The sequence below is a fragment of the Neoarius graeffei genome, chromosome 4, assembly GCF_027579695.1.
Source record: "Neoarius graeffei isolate fNeoGra1 chromosome 4, fNeoGra1.pri, whole genome shotgun sequence".
In the NCBI taxonomy this organism is placed as follows: Eukaryota; Metazoa; Chordata; class Actinopteri; order Siluriformes; family Ariidae; genus Neoarius; species Neoarius graeffei.
The window spans coordinates 110,681,955-110,697,772 of NC_083572.1; the positions used below are offsets into that span (position 1 = coordinate 110,681,955).

Here is a 15,818-nt window from a genome sequence, read left to right on the forward strand (position 1 = left end):
CTAACAGTGTTCGGTACACTCTTCACCTCGCAGAACGGCCGTTTTTTGCGATTACAATAAGACTATTTAGTGCTACGGTAACCAACACACTTCCTGTATTGCTCATTCACTTAATGACTTCCTCAACACACTTCCTGTATTGCTCATTCACATGACCAACGTGGCATGACCAACGCCAGCGAATCAGGAAGGTGGATGTCACAGTGACGTTGTCCAATGACGACGTCAGCTAGAGCTCAGCACTGCGTATCCTCGTTCCTCAATGTTTACACAGCACCGGATCAGATACGTACTGGGTTGAATACGTGGGCCCTGGCAGATTCAAACTGTTCCGCCTGTGGAGTCGTTTCCCGGCGTTTTATGTGCACGGACAGTGCGTCTGCAATGAAAATGATACGGATACGGTCTAATGTAAACACCACCATAGACTAAACACTCAAACAATATAAACAGTATAAATAAACAGTATAAACACTAGATAAGAACAAGACAGACTAAACACTCAAACAGACAATATAAACAGTATAAACACTCTAGATATGAACTAGACTAAACACTCATATACACACACACACACACACACACACATATAAACTGGTACAAATAACCAAACAGTCAAGGGCACTTGAGGTACAGCAGGTAAACATGAAATAAGCAGAATAAACAAACTAGCAGCTGTTAAGGTGAGGTAGTGCGGAATAGTGCAAATGATGCCCCTTTTCCACCAAAGCAGTTCCAGGGCTGGTTCGGGGCCAGTGCTTAGTTTGGAACCGGGTTTTCTGTTTCCACTGACAAAGAACTGGCTCTGGGGCCAGAAAAACCGGTTCCAGGCTAGCACCAACTCTCTGCTGGGCCAGAGGAAAGAACCGCTTACGTCAGCGGGGGGGGCGGAGTTGTTAAGACCAACAACAATAACAAGACCGCGAAAGATCGCCATTTTTAAGCGACGAGAAGCAGCAGCTGTACAAACGCGAAGTCATCCATTATTATTGTTGTTGTTGTTGCTGCTGCTTCTTCCGTGTTGTTTTTGCTTTGATATTCGCGCCAAGGTTTATGCAAACGTAGCAACGTACCTGACGTGTACAGCGACGTAATGACGTGTCTTCTCTTAGCACCGCGAGCTATTGAAAAGCAAACTGGTTCTCAGCTGGCTCGCAAGTTGAACGAGTTGTGAACCAGCACCAGCACTGGCCCCGAACCAACCCTGGAACTGATTTGGTGGAAAAGGGGTATGAGTGAGGTAAAGTGAGATGTGCGGCCCCTGAGTTCAGTGCGTTAATGAACGATGAGATGTATGTATGTGTGTGTGTGTTGGGGGGGAAACTGTGAGGATGACATGTCCGATGCTGAAGGGGGGGCAGGGGTGTGTGCGAGCAGAATCTGCGGCAGGGGGCAGAGGGGGGAGGAGGGGCAGAACAGGGAGGGAGTTGAGCCTCCTGACCGCCTGGTGAAAGAAACTGTTCTTGAGCTTGCTGGTTTTGGCCCGGAGACTCCGCAGTCTCCTCCCCGACGGCAGCAGGCTGTGAGATGGGTGGGTGGGGTCACCTGCGATCCTGATGGCTTTGCGGGTGAGGCGGGAGTTATAAATATCCATAAGAGAAGGGAGAGAGACACCAATGATCCTCTCAGCTGCTCTCACGATGCGCTGTAGAGTCTTGCAGCAGGACACGGTGCTTATGCACTCAATCCAAAAATGAGATCGTTTACAATGTCCAGGTGTCAAGTCAAGTCAAGTTTTATTTTTATAGCACTTTTAACAATAGCCATTGTCACAGAGCAGCTTTAGAGAGAAGTAAAGACTTTAAACATGAGCTAATTTTATCCCTAATGATGAAGCCTGTGGCGACAGTGGCAAGGAAAAACTCCCTCAGACGACATGAGGAAGAAACCTCGAGAGGAACCAGACTCAAAAGGGAACCCATCCTCATTTGGGTGATAACAGACAACATGATTATAAATAACTCGCTTCTATAACTGTGTCCTATAGAGTCACAAAGTATAGCTGTGTACCCAGGAAATTCATTATAGTTTTAACATGAAGTCAGTTTCGTTGATGTTATAAACTCTTCATTGATGGAAACTTGAGTGCAAAACTGTTCATGACAACTGCAGTCCTAAAGTTAGCAAGTCAACTGTAGTCCTCAGCCATAAAAGCATTACTGTAAGAGTCCAGAGCGTCTTCCAGGTGTGATTTTCAACTGCCCATATGGGGCCGTCCTCTACAGGAGCGATGCGATTAGACTCCAGTCAGATGTAGGGCATCAGGATGGATCAGGCAGGTCCGAGGAGCAGAAGAGGTTCAGCACCTCGATCTCAGGATTGACATGGAACTCAGAGGGACAGACAGAGTGGGGGGAGGGGAAGAGAGAGAAAACACAGGTTGTTAGGTATGCCCAATGTCACCTAATGAGTAAGAACAGTATACATTTTGCACTGAGTGCAAGCAGGGACTCCGGCAAAACTATGACAGCATAGCTCCCGTGGATATAAAAAATGTACACGCCCCGTTAAAATGATCGGTTTTTCTGATGTAAAAAAAATGAGACCATGATAAATAATTTCAAAACTTTTCCCAGATTTAATGTGACCTATAACCTGTACAATTCAGTTGAAAAACAAAAAAAAAATTGTTCAAAGGCAAAACATAAACGTATAATAAGCTGGTTGCATAAGTGTGCACACCCTTAAACTAATACTCTATTGAAGCACCTTTGTGATTTAATTACAACATTCAGTCTTTTTGGGTCGGAGTCGATCAGCCTGCCACATCTAGACTTGGCAATATTTGCCCACTCTTCCTTGCAAAAGCGCTCCAAATCTGTCAGACTGCGAGGGCGTCTCTTGTGCACAGCCCTCTTCAGGTCACCCCACAGATTTTCAATTGGATTTAAGTCTGGGCTCTGGCCGGGCCGTTCCAAAACTTTTTTGGGGTCACTGTCATACTGAAAGATGAAATTCCTCTTCATCTTCAGCTTTCTAGCAGACACCTGAAGGTTTTAGGCCAAAATTGACTGGTATTTAGAACTGTTCATAATTCCCTCCACCTTAACTAAAGCCCCTGTTCCAGCTGAAGGACCCCCCCCCCCAAAAAAAAAACAAAAAACAAAAAACCCATGATGCTTCCACCACCATGCTTCACTGTGGGCATGGTGTTCTTTTGGTGATGCACAGTGTTGTTTTTGGAATTGTGGCCAAAAAGTTCAACCTTGGTTTCATCAGACCAGAACACATTTTCCCACATGCTTTTGGGAGAGTTGATGTATCTTTTTTGCAAAATTTAGCCGGGCCTGGATGTTTTTCTTTGACGCTACCTCATAGTCCATGGAGAATACAGGAGATTGTTGTCACATGTAGTACACAACCAGTACTTGCCAGAAATTCCTGCAGCTCCTTCAGTGTTGCTCTAGGCCTCTCGGCAGCCTCCCTGACCAGTTTTCATCTTGTCTTTTCATCAATTTTGGAGGGACGTCCAGTTCTCGGTAATGTCACTGTTGTCCCATATTTTCTCCACGTCTTGATGACGGTCTTCACTGTGCTCCATGGTATATCTAATGCTGTGGAAATGTTTTTGTCCCCTTCTCCTGACTGATACCTTTCAACAATGAGATCCCTTTGATGCTTTGTAAGCTCTCTGTGAACCCTGGCTTTTGCTGGAGGATGCAACTGAGTAAATGTCTGAACTTTATTTGGGGTTAATCAGAGTCATTTTAATTGATGTAAACCCAAAAAGACTGAATGCTGGAATTAAATCAAAAGGTGCTTCAACAAAGTGTTAGTTTAAGGGTGTGCACACTTATGCAACCAGCTTATTGTACTTTTTTTTGTTTTTCCCCCGAACAGATTTGTTTGTTTTTCAATTGAATTGTACAGGTTATAGGTCACATTAAAGGTGGGAAAAGTTTTGAAATTATTTATTGTGGTCTCTTTTTTTTTTTTACATCAGAAAAACCGATCATTTTAACAGGGTGTGTACTTTTTTTATATCCACTGTAAAAGGGGAGAGCCAGAAGGTAACACAGGCATGAGGGAGCCCCGGGACATAAAGCAGCAGCCACTACACCGTCAACAAGCTCAAGTGAGCAAGCGAGTGGGGACTGACAGCATCCATACATCCCAGTTTACCAAAACACTCTGTCTGAGGATCCTCCAGATCTACTCCTTTACCTCATAAACACCATTAACACAAGGCTTGACTAAACAGATATATTTTCAGCCGAGACTTAAACGCTGAGACTGTGTCTGATTCTCGAACACTACTTGGAAGGCTGTTCCATAACTGTGGGGCTTTGTAAGAAAAGGCTCCGCCCCCTGATGTAGCCTTCACTATACGAGGTACCAGCAGATAGCCTGCACCTTTTGATCTAAGTAGGTGTGGCGGGTCATAGAGGACCAGAAGTTCGCTCAGGTACTGTGGTGCGAGACCATTCAGTGCTTTAAAGGTCAATAGTAGTATTTTATAATCAATACGAAATTTGATTGGGAGCCAATGCAGTGTGGATAAGACAGGGGTGATGGGGTCATATTTTCTAGTTCTAGTAAGGACTCTTGCTGCTGCATTTTGAACTAACTGGAGCTTGTTTATGCACTTATTGGAACATCCAGACAGTAAGGCATTACAATAACCAATACAATAAGGGTGTGTGAGTAGAGGCTCTGTAATCCAATTTTTGGCTGTTGTTTAGTGTTTAGCTTGTCCAAATGGTTATGGTTGGGTTCTTGCCCAAACTGATAATCGCATCATCAGTTTTTCCTTTGGCTAATCAGACACAAGGTATGCCACCACACTTGCTGGAGCAGCTGGGGGTTAGATGCCTTGCTCAAGGGCACTTGAGACAGTCCTGCAGGTTCAGGGAATTGAACCAGCTGCCTTTTGTTCCCAAAGCTGTTTCTCTAACCATTTGGCCATGGCATCTCCCAACTTGTCCAAATTCCATTTTCTTGTCCAGATACTTTCCTTGTCCAAAAATTGTTCAAATACCATTTCCTTGTTCACAGTAATTTCCCCCAGTAGGGTCAGTTTCCTTTCTCTCGTCCCTTCTCCATCAGATTTAACTGATTTAACCAACATTTTAGCCAAACAAAACAAAAGGAAAGCAGGTAACCACTGAAGCAGGCTCAGGTAACAGAGCATGTTCCTCACAAGATGGCGCCACTGTCCCAACATGCAACATGGTGTGATGTAGCTTTATGTTATCTCTAACCAAGGTGCCGTGGTACTCTGATGAAATCCGTGAGGCTAAGAGGGATCGCAGGCGTGCGGAGAGAAAATGGAGGTCTTCTGGGTCTGCTGCTGATCTCATCTTATTCAAGTCGTTGAAAAGTCGTGTCACGTATTTACTAAACGAAGCTAAATCATCTTTCCTTGTTGATTTTATTGATTCTAATGCTGACAACCAAAGCAAGCTATTTAGAGCAGTGAAAAGTTTCCTGGTTGAAAATGATTCTTTATCCTTCCCGGGCTATCGACACTCGTAAATGAAATTGGTAAATATTTCGTGCAAAAAGTTACGCGTATTTGTGATGAGTTTGACTGTGTCTCTACAGCAGAGGTAGAAAACGTGGATATTGATCTTTCAACTGACATATTGCCGGCACCATGGTTTGATTCGTTTAATTTGCTGACTGAGGATGATGTTCGTATGCCGATAGCTAATTCTAAAACTACATCCTGCTGCCTTGATCCGATACTCACTTCTCTTTTGAAGTCATGTGTTGGTCCTTTGATCCCAGTGATCACAAAGGTTATCAATGTCTCTCTGGAATCAGGGACTTTTCCTGAAGATTGGAAAGAGGCTATGGTTCGACCCTTACTGAGAAAAGTTGGTCTAGAATTGGAGTTCAAGAACTTGCGTCCTGTGAGTAATCTGGCATATATATCGAAGCTCATAGAACATGCAGTATTCAATCAGATCCATGATTATTTGAGATCCTCAGGCCTTTATCCTCTATTGCAGTCTGCTTATCGTCAATATCACAGTACTGAAACAGCTTTATTAAAAGTTGCTAATGATACAGTGGTGCTTGAAAGTTTGTGAACCCTTTAGAATTTTCTATATTTCTGCATAAATATGACCTAAAACATCATCAGATTTTCACATAAGTCCTAAAAGTAGATAAAGAGAACCCAGTTAAACAAATGAGGCAAAAATATTATACTTGGTAATTTATTTATTGAGGAAAATGATCCAATATTACATATCTGTGAGTGGCAAAAGTATGTGAACCTCTAGGATTAGCAGTTAATTTGAAGGTGAAATCAGAGTCAGGTGTTTTCAATCAATGGGATGACAATCAGGTGTGAGTGGGCACCCTGTTTTATTTAAAGAACAGGGATCTATCAAAGTCTGATCTTCACAACACACGTTTGTGGAAGTGCATCATGGCACGAACAAAGGAGATTTCTGAGGACCTCAGAAAAAGCGTTGTTGATGCTCATCAGGCTGGAAAAGGTTACAAAACCATCTCTAAAGAGTTTGGACTCCACCAATCCACAGTCAGACAGATTGTGTACAAATGGAGGAAATTCAAGACCATTGTTACCCTCCCCAGGAGTGGTCGACCAACAAAGATCACTCCAAGAGCAAGGCGTGTAATAGTCGATGAGGTCACAAAGGACCCCAGGATAACTTCTAAGCAGCCGAAGGCCTCTCTCACATTGGCTAATGTTAATGTTCATGAGTCCACCATCAGGAGAACACTGAGCAACAATGGTGTGCATGGCAGGGTTGCAAGGAGAAAGCCACTGCTCTCCAAAAAGAACATTGCTGCTCATCTGCAGTTTGCTAAAGATCACGTGGACAAGCCAGAAGGCTATTGGAAAAATGCTTGTGGACGGATGAGACCAAAATAGAACTTTTTGGTTTAAATGAGAAGCATTATGTTTGGAGAAAGGAAAACACTGCATTACAGCATAAGAACCTTATCCCATCTGTGAAACATGATGGTGGTAGTGTCATGGTTTGGGCCTGTTTTGCTGCATCTGGGCCAGGACAGGTTGCCATCATTGATGGAACAATGAATTCTGAATTATACCAGTGAATTCTAAAAGAAAATGTCAGGACATCTGTCCATGAACTGAATCTCAAGAGAAGGTGGGTCATGCAGCAAGACAACGACCCTAAGCACACAAGTCGTTCTACCAAAGAATGGTTAAAGAAGAATAAAGTTAATGTTTTGGAATGGCCAAGTCAAAGTCCTGACCTTAATCCAATCGAAATGTTGTGGAAGGACCTGAAGCGAGCAGTTCATGTGAGGAAACCCACCAACATCCCAGAGTTGAAGCTGTTCTGTACGGAGGAACGGGCTAAAATTCCTCCAAGCCGGTGTGCAGGACTGATCAACAGTTACCGCAAACGTTTAGTTGCAGTTATTGCTGCACAAGGGGGTCACACCAGATACTGAAAGCAAAGGGTCACATACCTTTGCCACTCACAGATATGTAATATTGGATCATTTTCCTCAATAAATAAATGACCAAGTATAATATTTTTGTCTCATTTGTTTAACTGGGTTCTCTTTATCTACTTTTAGGACTTGCGTGAAAATCTGATGATGTTTTAGGTCATATTTATGCAGAAATATAGAAAATTCTAAAGGGTTCACAAACTTTCAAGCACCACTGTATTCTTCTAAATATGAACTCTCAGCGTGTCACACTACTTGTTTTGTTGGACTTAAGTGCTGCATTTAATACAATAGATCACCAAATTTTGCTGAGGCGCTTAAATTTGAATTTTGGAATATGTGGGAAGGCGCTGGATTGGTTCACCTCGTACTTGTCAGGGCGTAGTCGACGTATCTTGTTTGAAGGTGCTATATCAGATAAGCCTTGGTCACAACCGGCCGTACGTGCTCCTAAGGCCGGTCTACGTGCAAAAAACGCAAGAAACACACGGAGGGCGTGCATGAAACGCACGGAGGGCGCGTGTGTGATGTGCTGATTTTCGAGCCGTAGACTGGCCGCAGACCGGCCGCAGAGGTTCTTTGTCATGTCAAACAAGCTCTACGGGCGCTTACGTTTTTTTCAGGTTGCAAGACAAACTTACGGCCAACGTGCGTCTTTCTCCATGAACAAAAAAAACGCAGCGATTTGGGAAACGCCAAAAATCGCACGGCCAAAAAAATCGTACGTCCGGTTGTGACCTAGGCTATAGTTTCGACCTGCGTTTTGGTGTTCCTCAAGGAAGTTGCCTTGGCCCATTACTCTTCGTGATCTATGCGTCCAAGCTATTCCATATTGTGCAAGCTCACCTTCCAGATGCTCACTGCTTTGCTGATGATTCACAATTATATCTTTCTTTCAAGCCTGACAGTCCTTTGGACCAAGCTGAGGCGGTACGTGCCATGGAGAACTGTATTTACGATTTAAGAAAATGGATGTTCCAGGACAAGTTAAAGATAAACGATGATAAGACTGAATTTCTAATTATAGGTTATAAACAACAACTTTTGAAAATGAATCCTTGTACAATTCGTGTTGGTACTACTGATATTCAGCCTGCTCCTGCAGTATGTAATTTAGGATTCTGGTTTGATACTAACTTTACTATGTCTACCCAAATATCTAAGTCTTGCGGCGTAGCTTCCTTTTGGTTGCATAATATTAGGCGCGTAAGCAAATTTCTACCTAAGGATAAGCTGGAAATGGTTCTGCATGCATTTGTTGCAACTAGAATTGATTATTGTAATAGTCTTCTTTATGGTTTACCTGATTGTGAGATAGTTAAGCTTCAAAGAGTACAGAACGCTGCAGCAAGGTTATTGACATCCACTAGTAAATATGATCACATACCGGTAACGCCCATTCTTCGGGACCTACGTTGGCTTCCCGTTAGATTTAGAATACATTTTAAGATATTACTTTTAACTTTTAAGGCTTTACATGGTATGGCGCCACCTTATATTACTGATCTAATTAATATTAGACAACATGCGCGTTATTCATTGCGCTCAGGTGCTAGCACTGTTTTACTATTTCCCAAAGGAAAAATGCTGCGCACTTTTGGTGATCGTTCTTTTAGCATGGCGGCACCAAAATTATGGAATGAGATTCCTGGCGAACTTCGCAATGTTTCATCCCTTGTTACTTTTAAATCGTGCCTTAAAACTTATCTTTTTACATTAGCTTTTAGTTCTTAGGAAATTTTATAGTTATTAGAATAGCATTATTCCATTGCTATTTTTTATTATTGTTATATGTACATTCATGATTGTTGTTGGTGGAGCCAGTGCATCGTAGCCGTGAGGGAGATGCAGTGTTGTTGTGGACGCGTGTGTGTTTCTTTCATGGTCATGATGCGTTCGCTCTGTCATCATCTTTTCTATGTGGTTTATTTTTGGTTTGTATGACATTGGTGTGACTTAGTTTGTATATGATTTATTGTTCTGTTTTCGATTTGTTATGCCCTTTGATCATTTTATATAAAAAGCGCATTATAAATTAATAAATTATTATTATTATTACCAGGGGCAGTACCTTCAATATGATTCTCTCATATTGGACTGAGAGCAGAATGGACACGACGGTGACTCACTATCGCCTCTTCAGGTCCAAAGTGGTATTGCAAGACATGACAGGCTAGGACTAGCTGGTTAGCATGCTAACATCAGTAGATATTTCTGCAACACTGTACAAAGACATCTTAGACATAACATCGAAATGTATTTCTTAACTTTCTGTTGATACTTTTCGTTAGTATTTTAGAAATGTTTTTTGAACTGAAATTCTTACACCTAGCACCGTTAATAGATAAACAATTAGAATCGATGGTAAGTCGCTGATGTATAAGAGGAATAAAACACTATTATAGGAAAATAATCAACTGCACAGTGGGAAGAGTATCGCCACTTCATCACACCACCCTGTCAGTGATTGTTTTCCGATAACAGCACAACACAACACACAGTGGTGTACTCCACTTTCAATAATATTTCAATAAAGTGTATTGCCCTGAAGCTGATATCACATAAATCAAAATTGGCTTAATTATACCACTCTATAAATGCAGCACTTCATGGATCTCCTTATATAAGTGGTATTTTCTCTTCGCAGTAGTGTAAAGGCACTCAGGCATGCTGGGTTTTTGTTTGCGTAGGAGTGACAGATCTTCTGAAGGTCACGTCTGGGCTTTCAGCGTCGCTGTGAGAAAAGTCTGAGTGTATTCTCCCAGTCTCACTGTGTGTAGACGGACATCAAGCCATGCCGTGGTCCACGGGCCATTTTTTCTCCATTAGCCTTGGTTCTGTTTGCTTGTTTGTTTTTCACTGGCCGAGAAAGACCTTGTGCAGCATGCACAAATCCATGTTCAAAGCCCAGTGGCACAGGAAATAATGAACAGGATGAAGCGCTGTGATTTTAACGCTGAGGTGTCAAAACATAAGAACAATCGATTTCCTTCTCCAGCTCAAAATCCATTACTTACTCACCACCCTCAGTACCTTGACTCCTGACCCTTGACCCCTGACCCCTAACGATCTCACCAAGCCTTAGCAGCTCACTTTCCCTTCTCCTCACCATTTTCTACACCTCAGAAACTCCACTATATACAGTACACATTAAAGAGTTCTGGATTCTGATGAGTCAGAAGGTGTTGAATAATTTCTGGAACATGTTCTAACACGGGAGGTATTGTTTCTATAGCAACAGCTCATCCACAGGGATGTGTACAGTGGATGCTCCATTTTATAAATGGATTAAAAGCATGTGTAATCAAATCATTGATGGGCCCTTCTCAGAAAATGTGACAAGTAACGATAAAGACATTTAAAAAAAAATTTGTACACAGTAAATTTAGTTACAATCCCTGTAAATATATTTAATAGACAAAAATGCATATTTCATGAATTCACAAAACAAGAGAGATCATTATTATGGAAAAATAATGCCCAGCTGTTGTCTTTACCAATACCCATAATATGTTTATCATTACCCTGTAGAGTAACGGTAAAGACAACACTGGTTAACAGGAAAGACACATCATGGCATTTTTGGGTCACTGACTGCAGAAAAAAAGAGAAACAAGTTATGCATTTATTATCCCATCCTCACTTGTTACTTGGCGAACTAAACTTTTCCAACATGCAGCATCATTATCTTTATCATTCAGGGGTAACGGCAAAGACAGTTAATTTCTCCAACATCTCGAAATTTCATATTTACCTGATCAGTATCCTGGATTCCGGGCGGCACGGTGGTGTAGTGGTTAGCGCTGTCGCCTCACAGCAAGAAGGTCCTGGGTTCGAGCCCCGGGGCCGGCGAGGGCCTTTCTGTGCGGAGTTTGCATGTTCTATCCGCGTGGGTTTCCTCCGGGTGCTCCGGTTTCCCCCACAGTCCAAAGACATGCAGGTTAGGTTAACTGGTGACTCTAAATTGACCATAGGTGTGAATGGTTGTCTGTGTCTATGTGTCAGCCCTGTGATGACCTGGCGACTTGTCCAGGGTGTACCCTGCCTTTCGCCCATAGTCAGCTGGGATAGGCTCCAGCTCGCCTGCAACCCTGTAGAAGGATAAAGCGGCTAGAGATAATGAGATGAGTATCCTGGATTCCAACATTCATGCACCATTGATTTTTTTTTTTTAAGTGGCTGCTCAACATCCTGGTCCTTCCTCATGTAGCTGCACTGCCCTCTGTTGTCAAAGCCCTGAGTTACAGCATGATTTTACCATTTGGGTAACGGTAAAGACATCAAGAAAGTGCACATTCTTGCGCATATATTTTAGGCTATACACCAAAAACTGTTGAAGCAAAGATCATGATATTTTCCCCAATAAAAAGTGAAGGTATAGAGGTAATATTTCAGAAAGAGTGAAAATAAAAATAAAAAACAAATAAATTATTTCCATTCAAATTTCACTAATCCTCATTTTGACACATGGTGGTAATGACATTTTGGTATATTTAGGCAAAATAATTTTTTTGCAAATGCAAAAATTGACCCCTGAGCATTTATAATGAATGATCTTATCTCATCTCATTATCTGTAGCCGCTTTATCCTGTTCTACAGGGTCGCAGGCAAGCTGGAGCCTATCCCAGCTGACTATGGGCGAAAGGCGGGGTTCACCCTGGACAAGTCGCCAGGTCATCACAGGGCTGACACATAGACACAGACAACCATTCACACTCACATTCACACCTACGCTCAATTTAGAGTCACCAGTTAACCTAACCTGCATGTCTTTGGACTGTGGGGGAAACCGGAGCACCCGGAGGAAACCCACGCGGACACGGGGAGAACATGCAAACTCCGCACAGAAAGGCCCTCGCCGGCCCCGGGGCTCGAACCCGGACCTTCTTGCTGTGAGGCGACAGCGCTAAGCACTACACCACAGTGCCGCCCCATAATGAATGATAATTAATAATTTATTAATTAATTATTTTTATAATTAATGTCTTAATTTTTTTTACTGCTCCGTTAAATTCTTTCTTAAAATAAATATAATAGAAGGTCAGGATTAATGATTTTCGAGGGGGAAAAAAAAACGTCATGTTTAAAACTGAATTTGTCACATTTTCTGAAAATGTCCCAGGTATGAAGATGGAAAGTTTTCTGAAGGAGATGTTTGCTGAACGTTTAAAGGAGTCTCCAGCGTCAGCGCTTTGTTTTCTGACATCTTCAGGACAGACGAGTTTACGCTTTGCAGTTTCTCCAGAATATGACAAGATGTGTGGTTTTTGCTTGTTTGTTTTTATATTTATTTCTTAACTTACTGAGAAGAGAGGCTCAGTGTGGTGTCAGGTTCCCGTTCCTCTCAGGGATTCTTCTCGGGGAGCGTTTTCTCACTACGGTGGCCTCTGGATTGCTCATTAGGGAGAAAAATCTACACACAGATTTCTGTGAAGCTGCTTTGTGACAATGTGTATTATCAGAAATGTTCGAGAAACAAAACGGGATCCCAGCTGAGCTTTTCGACTGTAATGTTTTCTGCAGAAGAGTTCCAAATTAGCACATTAGTTATAAACAAAGCTGGATGGAATGCATAATGGAGTTTCATAACTCTGTGTGTGTGTGTGTGTGTGTGTGTGTGTGTGTGTGTGTGTGTGTGTGTGTGTGTGTGTACAAACAAGACGGGAAGAATGAGGATTTAAATATAAATACCTTGCATTTAAGTGATGATGTTAAAGTATAATACTGACATTATGGGTAACGGTAAAGACAATACATTGTCTGGTATGATGAAGCAGAGTTCCGGTTACCAGCCTGATGCTGATTATTTTTCTCTAACAGCACAACCTGAAGTGTTTTATTCATCGAATAGCAGAATAACTAGAATGACGAACAAGAATGTCATATTTTTTTAAAATTTCATGTTCACAGTACTCCTGTTTTGGCTTATGTTATAGCAGCTATAAACAGTCGTTCCCTCACCAGCCTCTCTTTATTCTCGTCTCTCCTGAAGATGTTCGAAAAGTTAAAGCTGTTACTGTTTGACTGTTACAAGGTGCTGACACTGGAGACTCCTTCCATCAATGTAAATCTTAAATAAACATCTCCTTACAGAAAACTTCACCACATCAACGATCTTTTAACGTGTTTATAAAAAGTGCAGCGTCCACCATATGAGTCCCTGTGAATGACCTGTTACTATAGAAACGACAGTGTATTAGAACAAGTGCATTAATCGCAGAGCTCCATACTTAAGAGAATATGGTAATGCGTCAACCTGATTTTTGATGGCTTCTGCAACCATACAAACGATGAATGATGTACCATCACAGGGATCTCAATCATAAGTGTATGGCATCATATCTCATAGACACTTGACCACCAGACAACAAAATTTGTATCTTTATTTCCGTAAGATAGATGGGTTTTTATCCAGCCTTTATTTTTAATTTGCTTTAAAAAAACATGGGATTATTTATTTACTAACACATTTTACAGAAAAATATTCATGACAGTTTCATATAAAACGAGTTAAAACAGTTTTATTAGTCCACTCACTTGTTGGACAGTTCACAGTTTGTGTTGTGTAAAGGTGATAGACGGATGTAAGTGCAAACAGATCCAAAATGAGTCGAAAACCAGGCAGTGGTGGAGTGAGACACATACAGGATATCAGAGGGATCCAATACTCACAGTCCAAAAACACAAACAGGGTCAAAACCAGAATACAAGGCTTTTGCAAAGTCTGTGTGTTACTCAGAGTCCTTATATAAACGTCTGCGCTGTGATTGAGCTCTAATCAGGAACAGGTGCATGGGGATTAGTCCTAATGGTGCTGTGTGGATGTGAGAGATGAAACCAGACAGCTGTGTGACGTATGGAGTGTGATATTGGATGGTGACTCTACAGTAGTGGTGTAAAGTGAAGGCGCTGGTTCACTGCTGTCCCCCAGGCACCCAGCAGAGTCGCACCATAATAAATGTGCTGGTGGTGTTTCTGGCGCAAAGAAAGGAATAAATATATACCGTAACTGTGATGTGAATCTCATTACTGGTCTCACTGTCACAAGACAATGCACTGATTTTTTGAGGTGTAAAACATGACACGACACAATTTGATAGTTCATTCATGGTGCTGTAATATTATTATTCTATTCGGGGGATTGTGTGCCCTCGTGAATATTTTCCTCATAAACTCATCTATATTGTAAACTTGTACTACTCTCAGAGCTGCTGTTATGAGTTATGGGACCAATCAGAATCAGGAATTCTTCTTCTCTCACCATGTTGTGTGTCAGGACAATCTGGAGCTCTGTTAACAAGTAGTCCACCAGCTCCAAACCACTTCATTATTTCCGATCACACCAGTTCAATCACATCATCTATCTCACTCTTCATATTTATGTCACACTCAGATCTAACACAACAAAATGTCACTTTATTTTTGCAGAAAAAAGACCCGCTGGCACTGTCCAAGAAACCCAACAACACATGCTCCACTGGCATGAACTTCACAGCCAACATCACCAAAGACTCCGCCATCGCCACCATCTCCAACAGCACCACCGTGCAGATGAAGAGCTCCGAGAGCAAGTCCGTGCCAGACCCCAAAAAAACGTACAACAGCATCAGCAAGATCGACAAGATGTCCCGGATAGTGTTCCCTGTCCTCTTCGGTACCTTCAACCTCGTCTACTGGGCCACGTACCTCAACAGGGAGCCGGTGATTAAAGGGGCGGTTTCACCTACATAGAAAGTTCTCACGTTTGTCCCTTCTATTTTTAACCCTTTTTTCTCGCCATTCTTAATAAACTGGAACAAAAAATGCCCACCATCGCATTATCCGAATCAGAGTATTATCACATCCTTCCTGCACTCCTTCTGTTTATCTGATTTTGTTTTATGTTCGTTCTCAGAGATTGCATGACCACTTCAAAGCTCTGCAGAACACCGTCTTATTGCCATGTCTGCCTTGACTTTCTACTGTATATTACTCTTCTATTCGGATTTCAGAGAAGATCATTGCATTTTCCTTACGGAATCTTAACACGTACAAGAGTTTCAATCACAACGGATCAGTTTACAACTTTCAAACATGACAAAAATATGGAGAAAATATGCATTTGCATCTGCATCAGTTTATTGGTCTGTTACAGTGCCTTGCATAAGTATTCACCCCCCCCCCCCCCCCCCCCCCCCCCCCCCCCCCCATGAACTTTTCTGCATTCCATAGTGTTACAGCCTGGACCTGAAGCGCACTAAACTGACATTTAATTTACACAGCATGTCTTCAGAAAGCATACATTTGTTGATTTCATAAGTATTCATCAACAGCCACAGATTCTCAATCAGAATTAAGTCTGGGATCTGAATGGATGATTCAGATTCAGAGTTGTTACAAGGTGAAGCTCCACCCTCAATCTTACCGTAAGTCT

At 42.1% G+C, this 15,818-nt stretch overlaps 1 protein-coding gene across 1 annotated transcript in view; it reads left to right on the plus strand.

Moving 5' to 3' along the window:
* gabra5 (gamma-aminobutyric acid type A receptor subunit alpha5) overlaps positions 1-15,136 on the plus strand; it is a 164,516-nt gene extending 149,380 nt beyond the window's left edge. Inside the window, exon 9 of the mRNA XM_060920178.1 lies at positions 14,834-15,136. Within this exon, the coding sequence (XP_060776161.1) occupies positions 14,834-15,136 (303 nt within the window). The remainder of the gene's footprint in view (positions 1-14,833) is intronic.
* Positions 15,137-15,818: the final 682 nt, after the last annotated feature.